Source organism: Anopheles arabiensis, chromosome 3 (assembly GCF_016920715.1).
Source record: "Anopheles arabiensis isolate DONGOLA chromosome 3, AaraD3, whole genome shotgun sequence".
Classification (NCBI taxonomy): domain Eukaryota; kingdom Metazoa; phylum Arthropoda; class Insecta; order Diptera; family Culicidae; genus Anopheles; species Anopheles arabiensis.
Genome location: NC_053518.1, coordinates 65,565,639 through 65,584,443, shown reverse-complemented (window position 1 = coordinate 65,584,443; position 18,805 = coordinate 65,565,639). Strand labels below are relative to the sequence as shown.

The 18,805-nt window shown below is 41.7% G+C and overlaps 2 protein-coding genes across 2 annotated transcripts; both read left to right on the top strand.

The window, feature by feature from the left end:
- The first annotated feature begins 1,266 nt into the window (after positions 1–1,266).
- On the top strand, positions 1,267–6,441 carry LOC120902783 (CD109 antigen-like). The gene is made up of 12 exons (XM_040311780.1): positions 1,267–1,399; positions 1,485–1,680; positions 1,755–2,433; positions 2,500–2,774; positions 2,836–2,930; positions 3,009–3,264; positions 3,351–3,560; positions 3,665–4,118; positions 4,180–4,473; positions 4,550–5,808; positions 5,875–6,028; positions 6,095–6,441. Exons 1-12 carry the CDS (start codon positions 1,323–1,325, stop codon positions 6,160–6,162), a joined length of 4,017 nt encoding a protein of 1,338 aa, XP_040167714.1. The 5' UTR covers positions 1,267–1,322; the 3' UTR covers positions 6,163–6,441.
- Positions 6,442–11,039: 4,598 nt separating this feature from the next.
- On the top strand, positions 11,040–16,029 carry LOC120901687 (CD109 antigen-like). The gene is made up of 12 exons (XM_040309829.1): positions 11,040–11,173; positions 11,257–11,452; positions 11,515–12,190; positions 12,253–12,521; positions 12,586–12,677; positions 12,743–12,998; positions 13,058–13,267; positions 13,345–13,798; positions 13,857–14,156; positions 14,232–15,493; positions 15,567–15,720; positions 15,797–16,029. The coding sequence occupies exons 1-12, from the start codon at positions 11,112–11,114 to the stop codon at positions 15,886–15,888; spliced, it is 4,023 nt and encodes a 1,340-aa protein (XP_040165763.1). The 5' UTR covers positions 11,040–11,111; the 3' UTR covers positions 15,889–16,029.
- Positions 16,030–18,805: the final 2,776 nt, after the last annotated feature.

Here is an 18,805-nt window from a genome sequence, read left to right as displayed (position 1 = left end):
CTACCCGGGTAAGTTTTGCATCTTTATTTCAAAATAAGTCTGGATTAAGAAATCGTATCGACTTCAAATTTGAAAAATGCATCAGAAAAGATGTTTTCTACCCATGTACAAAAAATTAAAAAAAATATCAATAATGTTTAAATACTTTTTTTTAATTCTTTAAGTTTATATACCCTCCAATGTACAATCGCATACCCAGGTAGGTCATACATTTTATATGGAAGAATGACGTATTTCGTGGAATGCTGTAGCCGTGGGTGCAGTGTCGTTGGTGCGAAGCCGGCTCCGAAGCCGCTGGAGTGGAGTCAGCTTCGGAACCGGCCCCGTTGGGTTGGAGTTTAGCTGGCTCCGAAATTGTCTGGAGCCGGTCGGAGTCAGTTTTTAATAAAACATGATAATTATATTTTATACATCGTCTACATATATTTTTAAGCAATAAGCAAAACAATTGAAAAATTATATAACTTTTGAAAGAATCTTAGAAAGTTTGAAAGTAGAACTTAGAAAAAGACTTAATCATCCACTCAAAACTTGCGGCCTGGCCGGTTGGGGTGTTGGAGTTTCAACATATTTTTGATTGAAAAAAATCTTGAAAGGATTTTTAAAATTCTAATTTTGCTACGATATGTTATAAAACATTATTAGGAAACTATAAGACAGTATTCATTAAAATCTAACTAGTAATTTAATATATATTCGCTGTTAACCACGAAAACATTATTCTTCCATACAACATGTATGGCGGCTAGACGGTTGTACGGTTGCATAAAGTTTTTTGGTCGTACACAAGACGGTTAATGTGAATTTTGTACAGTGTTTAAGATATATCAATCATGTATATTTTACAGTTATTATGTATATTTTCCAAAACGCCCGCCATTAAATGTTTGCTTCGTGCTGGAGTGCCGAAACAGTCGATCATCATTTTTTATAGCAATCAAGAGTGTTATTGTGAAGCCGGCTTTATTCGTACGCGTATTGCTACCAATCGTAACGTTGTTATGATTAATGCTGCAGCCGTAGGGAATTCCCAAGATAAGCACAAGCACAGTCCTGATCGTAGAGCGGCTTTTAGCTGTGTGTTCTATCAGTAGCGCGTACTATGGGCTTATTCTGGAGAGAAAATGCACTACTATATTTAAACAATATGAATCGATCGTTTTTATCAGTTCATTAAGCGTGTGATGGTGAGTGTGAGTTGCAATGATCACTTAGCTGTGGGAATTTCTCGTGATAAGCCCGGCTGTTGGGTCCAGCAGATCGCGATTCGTACAGCGCCTTTAGTTCTGCTTTCGGTCTGCTACAAGTAAGACGTACATTTCATGCGCCATCCTCTCGTCATCATGCCGTGGTACGTGCGAATGCTGGTGGTGATAAGCTTGCTGGGGTCCAGTTGGGGGTAGGTGTGTCACAGATTGATTGGTGCAATCGTGGTTTTGTGGTGTGCTAGTGTGGCCTTGGTGTGACGCGTTTCGATTTTTCAGGGTGCTGGTGGTAGGTCCGAAATTTGTACGATCCAACCAAGAGTATGCGTGTGTGATTAGCAACTTCAACTCGGGATCGAGCAAAGTTAACTTGATGCTGCATATGGAAGGGTTCAGCAAGAATCAAACCAGCGTCTTTGCCATCCGAAAGCCGGTCGATGTGCGGCGTTTTATGAGCCGTATCGTGAGCTTTGATGTAAGGTTTGGGTGTTTGGTGTAATTGTAATTGAGAGTGTTATTTCCAACGAACGCTGGTGTCTCTTTTCCCAGATTCCGAACATTGCCTCGCCGGTTGATATAAAGCTGACTATGGTTGGACAGCGAGGCTTCAGCTTTCACGAGGAAGAGCATCTTGTGCATCGTAGCAAATCGATATCGGGACTGATACAGATCGATAAGCCCGTCTTTAGGCCGGGTGATTTGGTGAAGTTTCGTGCGATCGTGCTCGATACGGAGCTGAAGCCTCCGGCGAGAATCAAATCGGTAAACGTGACGATTCAGGATCCTCATCAAAATAAAATCCGTGGGTGGCCAGTGGCCAAGCTGTACGCTGGAGTGTTCGAGAACGATCTGCAGCTAGCGCCTGCTCCATTGCTCGGGGTGTGGAACATCACGGTGCAGGTGGGAGAAGAGCAGCTCGTTTTCAAGACGTTTGAGGTGAAAGAGTACGTGTTGACGTCTTACGATGTGCAAGTCATGCCATCGGTGATTCCACTGGTGGAGCATCAAACTCTGAATCTGACAATCGTGGCGAACTATCACTTTGGTAAGCCCGTGCAGGGAGTGGCTAAAGTTGAGCTGTACTTGGTGGACGATACGCTAGATCAGAAGAAAGAGCTTACTATGTATGGAATGGGACAGGTGGAGTTAAGATTCAACGAGCTGCTGGAATTGTACGAAGATCAGCAGGACGTGCGAGTGAAGCTTACCTTTACGGAGCAGCACACGAGTAAGTTTAATGTGCTGAGAAATGTGAATGATTGTTGAAATTAACATGCAGGCTTTTTTGCTCTAGATCGAACTGTGGTGAAGGAACAGGCAATCACCGTGTACAAGCATCCGTATCGAGCACAGTTGACAAAGGAGAGCCCACAGTTCCGTCCGGGGACTCCTTTCAAGTGTACGCTAACGCTAATCTATCATGATGGCAGACCCGCTGGACACGTTCCCTTCTTTGTAAATGTCGAAGGAGAAGATGTAGATCATCAGCAGACGTACACAACCGGGCGCGATGGTACTATCAAGCTTCTGATGCGTCCAACAGAGTTAACCGAAACAATCGATATAACTGTGAGTAAAGATAAGATGCTTTCGACATAAACCTTCATGCACTTGCTCACACCTTTAACAGGTTTCCGAAGATAATAGTGAGTTCACGTACACCGAGCGAATAGAGAAGGTCCACGCAGATACGAATGTCTTTCTAAAGCTCGAACTGAAATCACCGTAAGTAACCAAAGCAGAAGGAACCAGCATTGAGAAGATTCTTGACATCCCATCTCATCTTTCTTCACTGTCCCTCAGCATAAAGCTTGGCAAACTGATACGCCTGATGGTTACGTGCAATGAGCGGATGACATTTTTCATCTACTACGTGGTATCGAAGGGTAATATAGTGGACGCGGGCTTCGTGCGTCCAAACCGGCAGACAAAGTTCATGTTTCAGCTCACTGCATCGGAAAAAATGATACCGAAAGCGCACATTTTCGTAGCCACCGTGTCGCAGGACGTTGTGGTTTGGGACTCGCTCGAGATCGATTTGAAGCAGTTTAGCAATCATGTAAGGAGCGTCGTTTTTTTCATTCCATCGTAGATTGTATAGTATGTCGGATAACTCATCCTGTTCTTTGTCCCTTTTTTGAGCAGCTGGACATAATCATTGATGAGAAGGAATTAAAGCCAGGACAGGAAATAGAGCTACTGCTAAAGGGACGGCCCAGTGCGTACGTTGGGCTTGCCGCATACGATAAGGGTTTGCTGGCGCACTCCAAACAGCACGATCTATTTTGGGAAGATGTAATGCAGGTGTTTGACACCTTTCACGCAACGGATCAGAATGAGTTTGATGTGTTTAATGTAATGATTTCGTTTTCTTTTCCCATACAACAGTTCTTTTTGTTCCGATATAAAATAATACATGTATCGCTGTTTTCCATGCCATAACATATCTTCGCTTCTAGAGTATGGGACTATTTGCAAGATTGTCGGGAGGTAACAGGATAGGAGCCAGCCCCACAACTACCGAGCGCTTCGGTAGCGCAGCTTCCCGGCCAATTTCTAGGCTGGTTGCTTATAGGACAAACTTCCTGGAATCGTGGCTGTGGCAAAATGTGTCCATCGGACGTACAGGGAGTCGCACAGTGCACGAAGTTCTACCGGACACGACCACCTCCTGGTATCTGACGGGCTTCTCGATCGATCCCGTGTACGGGTTGGGTATCATCAAGAAGCCGATCCAGTTCACAACAGTCCAGCCGTTCTACATCGTCGACAGCTTGCCATATTCGATCAAGCGAGGCGAAGCGGCCGTGTTGCAGTTTACGCTGTTCAACAACCTTGGAGCGGAGTATATAGCCGATGTGACGCTGTACAATGTGGCCAACCAGACCGAGTTCATCGAACGTCCAGATAAGGGTGAGTGTGGTTTATATCAATCACATTGGCTTGAACACTTCAACATTAATTTAATGTCCAGATCTCAGCTACACCAAATCCGTGAGCGTTCCTCCAAAAGTTGGCGTACCGATCTCATTTGGTGTAAAGGCCCGCAAACTCGGCGAGATGGTGGTTCGCATTAAGGCCTCCATTATGACGGGCAAGGAAACGGACGCAATGGAGAAGGTGATACGAGTGATGCCCGAAAACATAATGTTCGAGAAAACTGAAACACGTTTCTTCAGTATGGAGGAATACGGAAAGCAGGAGTTAACCATATCATTGGACATTCCCAAAAATATCAGCACAGTACAAATAGAGTGTCGCATATCTTGTAAGTAGAGCTATCGCCATGCTCTAACATCGGAAACTCAGTTTGTATTTTACGTTCCAACTGTTTCTTGTTCCAGCAAACCTACTCTCGCCGGTCATTCACAATCTGGACAGTCTGCTCGATGTGCCCAGTGCATCGGGTGCACCGAGCATGATCAACTTCATCCCTCCGCTGGTGGTGCTCGACTACCTCAAAGCAGTCAGCTCGACCACAACGCACCTGATCGAGAAGGCGACTGGGTTGCTGAGAAACGGGTACCAGCTGGAGCTGAAGTACCGGCAGCGCGACGGTTCGTTCAGCAACTGGCGAGACTCCAAAGGCAGCGTGTTCGTAACCGCGCTGGTGGGAACATCGTTAGAAGCAGCGTCCAAGCACATTACCGAAGTGGATTTAACATTGGTCGATCGGCTGTTCGAGTGGCTTGCTGCGAAACAGCACAGCTCGGGCCGGTTCGATGAAGAGCAACCGATCACGTACCACAGCTTGCAAGGTGGTTCGCGTAATGGTATTGCCCTTACGTCGTTTGTGCTGATTGCATTCTTGCAAAACACGAAAGCTTCCGTACAGCATCGGAGCATTATAGAAAAGGGCATCCAGTACGTTGCAAATCAACTGGAAAGCATTGCGGATGTATACGACCTCTCACTGGCAACGTATGCCTTAATGCTTGCTGATCATCGTCAGAAATCTTCCGCACTGAACAAACTAATTGAACTGGGAATCGCTACCAACGAGACGAGGTACTGGCCGCGACATACCGCATCGATCGAAACGACCGCGTACGCTTTGCTGAGCTTGGTGCACGCCAAACGATACGCGGACGGTATCATGGTAATGCACTGGTTAGTAAACCAACAATCCGCCACTGGAAGCTTTCCCCGTACCCAGGATACGTTTATGGGGATAAGGGCACTCGCCGCGCTATCTGAGGCCATTGCACCACAGAAGAACGATTACACCGCGATTGTACTGCACGGTAAAGCGCGTAAGGTGTACAAAGTGGCAGCATCGGAGGCGAACCAGGAATATCGCGACGAGCTGTCGGGGGACAGTAAACTGGTGCGTTTCAGCGCAAATGGCCGGGGGTTCGGGATGTTAACGGTCGCTTTTCAGTACGGGATCGATGTGAGAAATATAGAGCATGGGTTTAGCTTGCGGTTGGTGGATCAGTTTAGCAATGAGGCGTATACGCTACAGCTGCAAGTGTGCACCAGTTTCAGCCCGCAGCTAATGCACACACGCTCAAACTTGGCTCTGGTGGAGGTCAATTTTCCTAGCGGATATGTCGTCAATAGGAAGTCCTTAGTGGATGAGACGAGAAGGAACCCATTTAAGGTAAGATGCGTAGGTTGTAGTCGGTAGAAAAAAACGCCCTTTCTAATGACACTATTGTCCTGGTAGGATGTGGAGGTACGATATGGCCAAACTTCGTTGGTGATATACTACGAGACACTTGGGCCGGAAGAGAACTGCTTCTCCGTGACTGCTAACCGACTGTTTAGGGTAGCATTTCACCGCCAGGCGTACGTGATGGTACACGATACGTACGATGAAAGTAAGTAAAATGATTAATACTGTACTCTTTGGCTTCTATTCAATGTATGTACCCTTGATTTTGCAGAGTTCAGAGCCATAAAGTTTTATCAGGTGCCTCATGACGGTGCAGATATCCAGAGCTACCTCGACTGAGATAGGTTTGTTTAGTACGAACTTATGCCATTCCAGCAGCAGTAAATAAAAAGAACACAATTACAGTTAAGAAAGCTTTTAGTGAGCTTTCTTTTATTTCATGAGAAAATGTTTGAAAGATGTTGAGAAATTATTTTTCAAGAGACATACGGCATTCACTCTGGCATCATCGCATCGCATCTTTTCGGCCAAAAAATATGGCCTTGGTTAGCCTGAACTAACGGTTATGTGAATTTAAAAATAAATAAATACTAATTTCATTTTTTTATCCAAGCGAGATTGAAACTTTCTCCCTGTAACTCAAGTAAACGTCAAAATGGCCCTCATAAACGATATTTGCGAAGCAATGCGGCCCTTGGACTGAAACCAATGGAGACTTCTGGTTGCTATTAATTTGTAACGCCCGCTATACCGCTCAATCTTTTCGTGTGAGTACCTTTGCATGTGGAATATGGAAATATAAAACCATATGGCCATGCTAAGCAGCAAAGTGAATACTTTCTTCAACTTGTCACTTGACACAATAATTTTTACATTACTATATGCCTTTACTGTTTATCTATGAATTATAATCATTACAAGGTTTCAGAAATTTTATGTTCGGATGGTGGTAACGACGAGAACACAATTATCACTATTAAAATTTCAACACAGGTAGTCCCCGAGATACGCGATCCCTCTTACACGCAGTTTTCTAAACTTGACAGTTCTTTGAGCAAATAAATTGTTGTAATTTGACAATTAAATTGTTAAACGCAAAATAAATTCTCTTCTGGAGAAACTAATTCTTAAGACCTTTTAAAATGTTTTCATGCAGTATGAATAATTTTAATTATAAGCTAAAATTTATCGAAAATAGCTAATACGCAGATAAGCTCCAAATTACAATATTACTCGCTTTGCTTGCATTACAAAATTATTCCTAATTATAGCCGCCATCCTAGCATCGGACACCGATCATGGGCCAGGGAAGTACAACTTGCAATTACAACAAGAGTAACATCCACAAACTACAACAAAATTGTAAATGTTTTACACGATGCCAAGCCTTCGCGCAGTGTGTAAATATCAACAAAATGCATGATGTTGATACGACATCGACCGCGTGTTATCGGACAGGGAACAGAAATATTTGCAAACATGAAACTGACTTGACAACATGATCAAATACCCAAAATATCCGGCAGATGGCGTACCACATTCACAAAAAAACAAAACGATTATTAGGGAGCTGGTCAAACAGGGTGAAGTAGCACAGCTGATCGGAGAACAGGGCGCCATCGCAAATAGCGGCTGTAGCAAAAAATTAGCGAGAAAGGACACCCGAATTTTTAAATGTTGCTACAGTTGTAGCTATCTGTTTATTTTGAGTAGCTTTGTACAAACGTTTCTACACATGAAACGTCGAAACATTTGAGTTATATGGGCAAAGTGGCCAGATTCACAGATGAACCCGTAAACCGTAGTGAATATCACCAAAAAATACACGTTGTTCCACGACCGCCTACCCGGGTAGGACCATACATTTTGTATGGGATATTGCTGTTTCGCGGATTCAAAAGCTAATATCTTTTTATGTGCTCATCTACTTTTCATGATTTTTTTATGAAAGCTGCATCTTCTTGTTGTTTAACTAAAAATAATTTTGTATGAAATTGTATAAATTGTTTTTCTACAAAACTCTTACTAGCCAAAAAAAAAAAAAAAATTATACCGTATTTCTACGACCAACTACCCAGATGACCATACAATTTGCATGTGGGATTATAGTTTTGTGAATTGTAAAGCTTATCATTTTTGTTCTAGACAACATTTTAAAATGAAATTTGTCATAAATTTGCGTTATGTTGTTAGCTATAGCTTACAAGTAAGGTATAGTATATTTTTTAATCAATTCGTTCTTTTTGGGTTCTTTGCTACAGGAGGCAGTCCATACTAGATATAAAATCATGACGGGAATGTTTTAAAGCCGCTGACGACTCAATAACATGCTCTGAAATACTTTTAGGAAGAACCTATGCCAAATATGTGCTAATAAAAACAAAATAAATTATGTCAAAGATCCTCGAACTTGTAAAAAATGCCAGAGGATTGCACATAAATTGTAAGTTTGATGTTATATTTGTTCAGAAAAATATTTTTAGAATATATAAAAAAAATATTTCTTCTTGAAGCAAACTTCTCATTTTTGTCATGCTATGGTACTTTACCATAAATCCAGGACAATATTGTTAGTTAAACAACAAAAAGATGGAGCTTTGGAAAAAAAAATCATGCAAAATAGACGAGCAGATCAAAAGATGAGGGCTTTTGAATCCGCAGAAATGTAATCTCCCATACAAAATATATTGTCCTACACGGGTAGGCGGTCATAGATGTAAAGGGGTAAAAATCGAAAAAAAGGGTTAAAACATATTAAAAAATATTTCAATTTTCTTTTTCTGACGGGTTAATATATATTATAGTCGTTAGTCGTAGATATAAAGGGGTACAAATCGATTAAAAGTATGAAAAAAAATATTAATTTTTTTTTCAATTTTCTTTTTCTGACGGGTTATATATTTCTACAAGCATTGTAAGAATTTCAAGTAAAAATATTTCTATAAAAATATATTAAGAAAGAAAAGTGCAAAACCTACCCGTGTTGGCGGTCATTGACACTAGGGTTAAAACTACGTATTTTTTCGTTCCTATTCAGTTTGAACATTTTACTCACAGCTTTTTTATAGCGTTTTCCAAGTCACTTGTGAATAGCAATGTGAAAAGCATATTGCGCTACTTGAGAGATGTTTTTGAACAGTTGTCACTTATTGTACTTGCTGAGTTTTTACTCTGAGCGCGGCAGCGATCGATTTCGATCGCCAGCTTTTTCTACTATCCGTCTCTGTGATAAGTCTCTCAGAACTCTCAGCAGAACGTATTGCAGTGGGAAGAAATTGCAGAGAGAGAGCAGATATTACAGAAGCGGCATCGTCTCTGAGGATCAGCAGAGAGTGACCGATCGAAGGCCACCGCAACGCTTTCACCGATCTCTTATCTTGTACCGTGTTCTCCCCAGAAAGCCAACGCGGAATGCCAGCGCTAAAAGTGTTAAGCTTGGCTGAATTTGATAGTTCTTTATGATGTGCTGAAGCTCTTGTGGAAGTACTCCAGTAACGAAAGTGTCCATAAGTCACTTTAAATCCTTTAACAGATTGACTTTGGAAGCACTGAAGATTACTATGATGCATATCAAAGTAAGTAGTAGCCGGTCTCGCGATACAGTCGTCATCTCGTACGACTTAACAACATGCCCATCATGGATTCAAGCACCGAATAGACCGTGCCCCCTTACGTAAGACAGACTATTCTACTATGTGTAATCAGTAAGTCACTGAAAGCCGAGCAAAGTAAAGTAGTGGCACAGGCACAACGACAATCTTTGCCATAACGGTTTTTGTGCCAAAGAAGAAGAAGAAGAAGATATCAAAGTATGTCCATTTTGTCCCGCGTGCTCATTTTGCCCCGTGTTCCCTTACTCTAGCGGGAATCGTATTTGGTTGAGCTATCTTGCAAATAAGGTCGACCATGCCAGAGTAACATGGGTTCGTAGCGAAGTGATCAACTGTTATCAATGTTTTATACGTTCCGCGTTTTCACCTTTGTGTATAATAATTGGAATCAAATCATATAAGATGGTTTAGTATGCACTTTCGAGCCAATTTAGTTTTTCTTTCATTCAACTAATTTTTGCAGGCTTGGAGTTTAAAGATAAAGTACTTTAAAGGATAGAAAAAAACCCAGCACAATATAAATAATTGTAAGTTGTAAGATAGTGAATTGATAAACATGAAGCAAAACTGAAAAACAATTGAAGCAATTTTTCCCAGATAATTATTTGTCTTTTTGTTATTTATTGATTAGAATTCAACAGACCACTGCCTTCTTAAAGCGAAACAAGGTCACAAACATATGATACAGTCTCGTTTCAGTCATCGTTTTTGCCGCGTTCAGTCAGAAACAAGTGTTCGTCAAACTTCTTCATCTTCTTTTTTATTTCCAAATCAATGGTTAAGGCATTTGCTGCATTCTATTTGCTAACCTTGTACATCATGTACGTATCTGTTCTCCATTGATTAATTGCGTGGTCCATTTCATGTATATTAATCCTTGCCAAATAGTTAAGCGAATCAAAAACACCATTTGAGTCCTTTTCACTTGATGCGTTGATGGATCAATTAACTTTTCGTACTGTTTGTTTCTAGAGAACTAACAGAGAACTAACCTTCACACATTACGGCTTACCACAGGTAAATATTTCACCCAGTACAATGCAAACGACTCACTAAGCATTGTTTTAAAACCATTGTTTTGAACCGTATCACAAGATTATTTAAGAAAATTTCTTCAATAAAAAGCTATTCTTTAATTTCGTATTTACAAATACTTCAGCAGAAAAAATACAGAATTGCAGAAAAATTAGCATGCTCGAAATAAGATCAAACTACTAATACTTATGTTTCTATAAGAGTTTACAATGAGCAAATAACAATATTAAACAAAACTGTGTGTGAAAAAAGCAATACAGTAATCTATCAGTGAGCCAAGGAACTTACTATGCAACAACTTCATGCCATACTGTTTAATGGCAACCTAGCTTAAAATTCAAACATTAAATTGCTTTTGTTAAAGGTAAACTCCAGCAGGATGTGCAGTTTTGCAAGCATAAATACTATTAACGCACTGCAATATTAGCCACTGGAATCGGTATTTCTGTACAAACCAAGGGGATTTATTCTTATCGCCCGGCGTTCATGCAGGTCGCTATGTTTACAGTAACATCTGAGGGCAGGGAATCCCCAATAACAACAGCACAGCTTCACCGATAGGGATGCAAACTGACCGTGATTCAGTTCAATCGTAGACGGCATCCGAAGCAGACGCGAAATCGCACAACGTCCAAACCAACCATGTGGCAGTTCATAAGGTCACGAATATTAACGGTGATAATCTTCATAGGTGCTGCTCATGGGTAGGAACAAACGTGCTGGAAGTGCTGTGTCGATTGAGTTGAGAGTAATTTGTACACTACGAAACGAAATATACTTTTTCTAGGCTACTGGTTGTGGGTCCGAAATTTATCCGGGCCAACCAGGAATACACTCTGGTGATCAGCAACTTTAACTCACAGCTAAGCAAAGTGGACCTGCTGTTAAAACTGGAAGGCGAAACTGATAATGGTTTAAGCGTTCTGAACGTTACCAAGATGGTTGACGTGCGACGTAATATGAACCGAATGATCAACTTCAATGTATGAAGAGTGAGCGATATTAGTTTTTAAGGCTTACAACTAAAACATTCGATTCTTTGCAGATGCCTGAGGATCTGACGGCTGGAAACTACAAAATAACTATCGATGGACAGCGAGGCTTCAGCTTTCACAAGGAGGCAGAGCTGGTGTATCTCAGCAAATCGATATCGGGGCTAATACAAGTCGATAAGCCCGTATTTAAACCTGGGGATACGGTGAACTTCCGTGTGATCGTGCTGGACACGGAGCTGAAGCCGCCGGCGAGGGTCAAGTCGGTTTATGTAACTATACGAGATCCTCAGCGCAATGTGATTCGCAAATGGTCCACGGCAAAACTGTATGCCGGTGTGTTCGAGAGCGATCTGCAGATAGCGCCTACTCCAATGCTCGGGGTCTGGAATATCTCGGTGGAGGTGGAAGGAGAAGAGCTTGTGTCAAAGACGTTTGAGGTGAAGGAGTACGTGTTGTCAACGTTCGACGTGCAGGTCATGCCATCGGTGATTCCACTGGAAGAGCACCAAGCTCTAAATCTTACAATCGAAGCGAACTATCACTTTGGTAAGCCAGTGCAAGGAGTGGCCAAGGTGGAGCTGTACCTAGAAGACGATAAGCTAAATCAGAAAAAAGAGCTGACTGTGTACGGAAAGGGCCAGGTAGAGTTGCGCTTTGAGAATTTTGCAATGGATGCGGATCAGCAGGATGTACGAGTGAAGGTGTCGTTCATCGAGCAGTACACAAGTAAGAATCATGTTCGAAATACCGTTGCTAACAGTGATTAAATAAGAAATATCTCTTCATAGATCGTACGGTGGTGAAACAGTCAGAAATCACGGTATATAGGTATGCGTACCGAGTAGAGTTGATAAAAGAGAGTCCACAGTTTCGTCCAGGACTCCCGTTCAAATGTGCGCTTCAGTTTACACACCATGATGGAACACCGGCTAAAGGCATTAGCGGTAAGGTAGAGGTATCCGATGTAGGATTCGAAACGACAACAACAAGTGATAACGATGGATTGATTAAGCTCGAGCTGCAACCAAGTGAGGGTACTGAACAACTCGGTATTAACGTAAGTATCTAGAATGGTTATTTAATGGTTGACAAAGCATCTTGAAGGGTCAGTTGTTTTGCAGTTCAATGCTGTTGATGGATTCTTTTTTTATGAAGATGTGAATAAGGTAGAAACGGTTACGGATGCGTATATTAAACTGGAGCTGAAATCACCGTGAGTAATAACTCGCTACAAAGTGAAACTGGCAGTGTGATGTATAACATAACATATCGTTCTAGCATCAAACGGAACAAATTGATGCGCTTCATGGTGACGTGCACGGAGCGCATGACATTCTTCGTGTACTATGTCATGTCAAAGGGCAATATCATCGATGCAGGCTTTATGCGACCCAACAAGCAAACGAAGTACCTGTTGCAGCTAAACGCAACAGAAAAGATGATTCCGAAGGCGAAAATTCTCATCGCTACCGTAGCGGGCCGCTTTGTGGTGTACGACTACGCAGACCTCGATTTCCAAGAGCTTCGCAATAATGTAAGCCTTTGTTTGTCGTGTTGTTTAACGTAACACTTATTCATGTTGTGTGGAAACAGTTTGATTTAAGCATTGACGAGCAAGAGATCAAGCCGGGACGACAAATCGAGCTGAGCATGTCTGGACGCCCAGGAGCGTACGTTGGGTTGGCTGCGTATGACAAAGCCTTGCTGCTGTTCAACAAGAACCACGACCTGTTCTGGGAGGACATTGGGCAGGTGTTTGATGGGTTCCATGCAATCAATGAGAACGAGTTTGACATATTCCACGTATGTATGATGCGAAAATCGAGCAAGAGATATCAGAAAACAATTATCAAAAACGAGACGCGTAATTACTTTTGCAGAGCTTGGGTCTGTTCGCCAGGACATTGGACGATATCTTGTTCGACAGTGCAAATGAAAAGACGGGGCGTAATGCACTCCAGTCAGGCAAGCCGATCGGCAAGCTGGTGTCGTATCGGACGAACTTCCAGGAATCGTGGTTGTGGAAAAATGTTTCCATCGGACGATCGGGAAGTCGCAAGTTGATCGAGGTAGTACCGGACACGACCACCTCCTGGTATCTGACCGGCTTCTCGATCGATCCCGTGTACGGGTTGGGTATCATCAAGAAGCCGATCCAATTCACAACAGTCCAGCCGTTCTACATCGTAGAGAACCTACCATATTCAATCAAACGAGGCGAAGCGGTCGTGTTGCAGTTTACGCTGTTCAACAATCTTGGAGCGGAGTATATAGCCGATGTGACGCTGTACAATGTGGCCAACCAGACCGAGTTCGTCGGACGTCCAGATACGGGTGAGTGAGGTTTGTATCAATAAGATTACATAAAAAAAAATAAACATTTATTTTCCAGATCTCAGCTATACCAAATCGGTAAGCGTTCCTCCGAAGGTTGGTGTTCCGATCTCTTTTCTCATAAAGGCCCGCAAGCTCGGCGAGATGGCGGTACGTGTGAAGGCTTCGATAATGCTGGGACACGAAACAGACGCATTGGAAAAGGTGATAAGGGTGATGCCCGAAAGTTTGGCGCAACCAAAAATGGATACAAGCTTTTTCTGCTTCGACGATTACAAAAATCAAACGTTCCCTTTCAACCTGGACATCAACAAGAAGGCCGATAATGGATCGAAAAAGATTGAATTTAGACTAAACCGTAAGTTAAAGGTGTACAAACTAGTGAAAGGAGTTTTTGAGAGTTTTTTATTCTATTACCTGATCATTTCTGCAGCCAACTTGCTGACCATGGTCATCAAGAACCTGGACAATCTACTCGCCGTTCCGACGGGATGTGGTGAGCAGAATATGGTCAAATTTGTTCCCAACATTTTGGTGCTGGATTATCTGTATGCCACCGGATCGAAGGAACAGCATCTAATCGACAAAGCTACGAATTTGTTGCGTCAGGGATATCAGAACCAGATGCGTTACCGCCAGACAGATGGTTCGTTTGGTGTGTGGGAGAAAAGTGGCAGCAGCGTGTTTCTCACCGCGTTCGTTGCCACATCGATGCAAACTGCATCGAAATACATGAACGATATTGATGCAGCAATGGTAGAGAAGGCATTGGATTGGTTGGCCTCGAAGCAGCACAGCTCGGGGCGGTTTGACGAGATCGGTAAAGTGTGGCACAAAGATATGCAAGGAGGGTTGCGCAATGGTGTGGCCCTCACATCGTATGTGTTGACGGCATTGCTGGAGAATGACATCGCCAAAGTGAAGCACGCGGTGGTAATCCAAAACGGAATGAACTATCTGAGCAATCAGCTTGCATTGATTAACAATCCATACGACCTATCGATAGCAACCTACGCGATGATGCTGAACGGACACACCATGAAGAAAGAGGCACTCGATAAGCTGATTGATATGTCTATCAGTGATAATAATAAAAAAGAACGGTACTGGGGCACAACGAACCAAATAGAAACCACAGCATATGCTCTGCTGTCGTTTGTGATGGCCGAGAAGTATCTGGACGGTATACCGGTTATGAATTGGTTGGTGAATCAACGGTACGTTACCGGAAGCTTTCCACGCACGCAAGACACGTTTGTGGGCCTTAAAGCGCTGACCAAATTGGCGGAAAAGATATCTCCGTCCCGGAACGACTACACCGTTCAACTGAAGTATAAGAAGAACACAAAGTACTTCAACATCAACTCGAAGCAAATTGATGTCCAAAATTTCTTGGAAATACCGGAGGACACGAAAAAGCTTGAGATCAATGTAGGGGGTATTGGGTTTGGATTGCTGGAGGTCATTTATCAATTTGATTTAAATCTCGTCAACTTTGAGCATCGATTCAAACTAGACCTGGAGAAACAGAACACAGGCTCTGACTACGAGCTGAGACTGAGGGTCTGTGCCAACTATATCCCCGAGCTGACCGACAGTCAATCGAACATGGCACTAATCGAGGTGACATTACCGAGCGGTTACGTTGTCGATCGCAATCCGATCAGCGAGCAGACGACGGTGAATCCGATACAGGTAAGCATATTTGAATGCTGTAAATGGAGGATACTTGGAGCTACGATTTAATTGCTTGGAATTTCATTCGCAGAACATGGAAATTCGTTACGGTGGCACTTCAGTCGTTCTGTACTACTACAAGATGGGCACCGAGCGAAACTGTTTTACCGTGACTGCGTACAGACGCTTTAAGGTCGCATTTAAGCGTCCAGCGTATGTTGTTGTGTACGATTATTATAATACAAGTGAGTATTAGTCATAGATTAGCTATGGAATTGCACAGGGCATGTGACACTCGTTGCTTTTTTAAATTATTTACAGATTTGAACGCCATCAAAGTGTACGAAGTGGATAAGCAGAATGTGTGCGAAATCTGCGAGGAAGAAGACTGTCCCGCAGAGTGCAAGAAATAGAGACTGAACGGTGAAAGAGAAAATGTGGCAAAGATGTCGTCAGAGGCAGCTTGATACGCAGATAAATGCAAGAGTGGAAATAGTTCTTGCAAGAGAGAACATGTTAAATAAAACACTTCCAAACGAAGCAAGAACCAATAATTTCACGATTTGCTTTCAAGTTAATAACTGATCTTCGTAAGAGTTCGTACATTATTCTTAAAGAAAAATGTGGCAATTTTCGGCAACGGCGATGCTTGTCAAATGTTGGGCTTACTAGAAGGTGACCAGCATTGGGAAGAAACCATGGGTGAAGTCAATTGGTTCTCATTTCTTAAGCAAATAAGAAATCTATTTGCTATTATTTTAACAACTTGGTTCCGATCAGAAGCTGCAGCATTGCGGAAAAAGTATACACGTTGGAGGTAAGTTTTACTGCATAAAAATTAATTAAAAACAATATACCTTCTTGAAGACAAAGTGATATCAATATCTGGCAAAAAATGAACATTTTAATCTTCCAAAACCAAAACACAATCTTCAAAATACGTTACAGACAGATTATATACGGGAAACCAACTATAATGTTGTCCAACTAAAATATCTTCTTAATAACGATCAGGAAAAAGCATACCAAACTATATTCTAGTATGAATGATGAAAATTAAACTGGCGGAGATATTTTTTTTAGGTGCCTAAGCTCTACTTTTAAAGGCATGTCAGCTTATGTATGGGTTGAATGTACCATGGACTCATAAACAATCACTAGAAGCTCTCAGTGCTACACTCAAATATCTTTGAGGCAAAGATAAATAGATGAGAGTGCTTTACTACTTCTTTGCGTAGATCTTCGCCAAACTTTACCAGTTAGTCCTAGATCAACACAAGCTGACGAAAGAAATACATGCATAAAGACATCATGGATATGGAAGCTTGTTGAAACTATTTATTTATAGCAAAATATAAGAGTAAAAACAGATACTTGAAGTTCTAAAATATTCGTTGATAAATATTTGCCAATCGGTGCGGGAAAATTACATCTAGATGCATCTGGTAGCAGGCTAGTATTGTAATACACCAAAATATCTATACTATATTGAAAGAAAGAGGTTCAAATGCTTTCCTTACACTTAATATTTCGATGTTTATTAAATTAAAAGAAAGGTTTGGGCCCGCCACTTCGAGATAATAACACTTCAGGAGTTGCGCTGGAAATGCGTAATCGTACGCAAGTAACGCAGCAACGCGCAAACGCGGTACTGCGTTCATGGTGCTGGGTGCGATGCCACGGAGGGTGGTCGGGTGGTGGCCGGTCAACGAACGGATGTGCAGGTTGAGGATTCGTGGCAAATTCATCAACCTGAGCATTATTAATAACCACAGTCCGTACTTTAAGAGCACCCATGACGAACAGTAGCCATTTTATACGCAGTTTGAGAGGGAGTACGATCGCTGCCTAAAACATGACGTAAAGATCGTCATAGGAGACTTTAACGCTCAGGTCGGACAGGAGGAGGCATATAAACCAACCATCGGATGCTTCAGCGTCTACCAGCGGACAAACCAAAACGACCTCAGGCTCATAAACTTTGCCTCGTCCAAGCACATGAGCATTCGCAGCACCTTCTTACAGTATGCTCACCGCCGTAGTTACACCTGGAGACCGCCTAGAGGTGATTCAAAGTCTCAAATCGACCATGTTCTGATTGACGGAAGGTACTTCTCGGGTATTATCGACATCAAAAGGTATAGAGGTCCGGCACGGTTTGTTTTGGTTGATACAATGTTATCATAAAATAAAAATAAATTGATGGAATTGTGTGGCTCTTTCTTAAACAAAAACCGATATCAACTTTTTTTTTCATTTGAGAAGATGATTTTTGAATACGTTTTGTATGTTTTTTTATGATGAATCAAAACAAACCGTACCAGATCTGACAGCTATTCAATCGAGGTCGACAATTATTTAAATCACGTGTGTGTTTCAGGTTCTACTCAACACGTGCACGTCATGCAGAATGGAAACTTTTCATTAAGTGTTTGGTACGTTGGGCATTGACACCATAAAAAAAATCTATGGGGTAAATGTAGGGTAAATGTAAGCTGAGTTTAAGCACCGTTGCTCGAAAGTGAAGTTTATACCAGATAAATCCATGGAGGACACTGTTGAATGTTAAAATGTTAAGTAAGAATATTATGTACCATATCCCATTTGCTGTGGAACAGTCACTGCCGAAATAAAACAGTACAATGCTTTCATGTACAAAATACAGCTATGTGGAATATTGCAAATTAGCTGAATAAATATTATATTATAATATATTAAATATTATAAATATTATGGTATATAAATTATGATGTAGTGCTATTTTTTTGCTAGTCGTCGAGGCAATTGGCCCATTGAAATACGACACTATCCATGAAGTACCTTAAAAGAGACGTGTGTCCGCGGCTAATCAATAGACTTGTCGTTGTATCACAACATAAACAAACAGGAGACAGGGTTTCTTCAATTAGAGAAAACAGTATCTCAGTTGACTTCATAAATATAATAAGCATAGCATAAAAAAATGTATTCCAAAGCTTTATTTTTTTATCTGTAGAAATAGCCGTATGTGGTCTATATCTGCAAAAGCTACTCATTGGCATGTATTTTAGTGATTTGATTGGTGTACGCATAGTATTCTGAATAGCGGGGACTCGATCCACTCAATATTTGAGCAAATGACAGGTATTCTTTTGATGAATTTATTGAAGAAATAATATAATTCCAAATTATCCATATTGTGTAATAATATAAATCAATCTGTTACTGAAATGTGGAATAGCGATTTGATGCCTTGTGAGTGGAATCTAGGCATTCTAACCGATATACAAAGATGGACTGCAACAATTATAGTGGTAGCACGGTGTTCAATATCACCTATAAAATACTCTC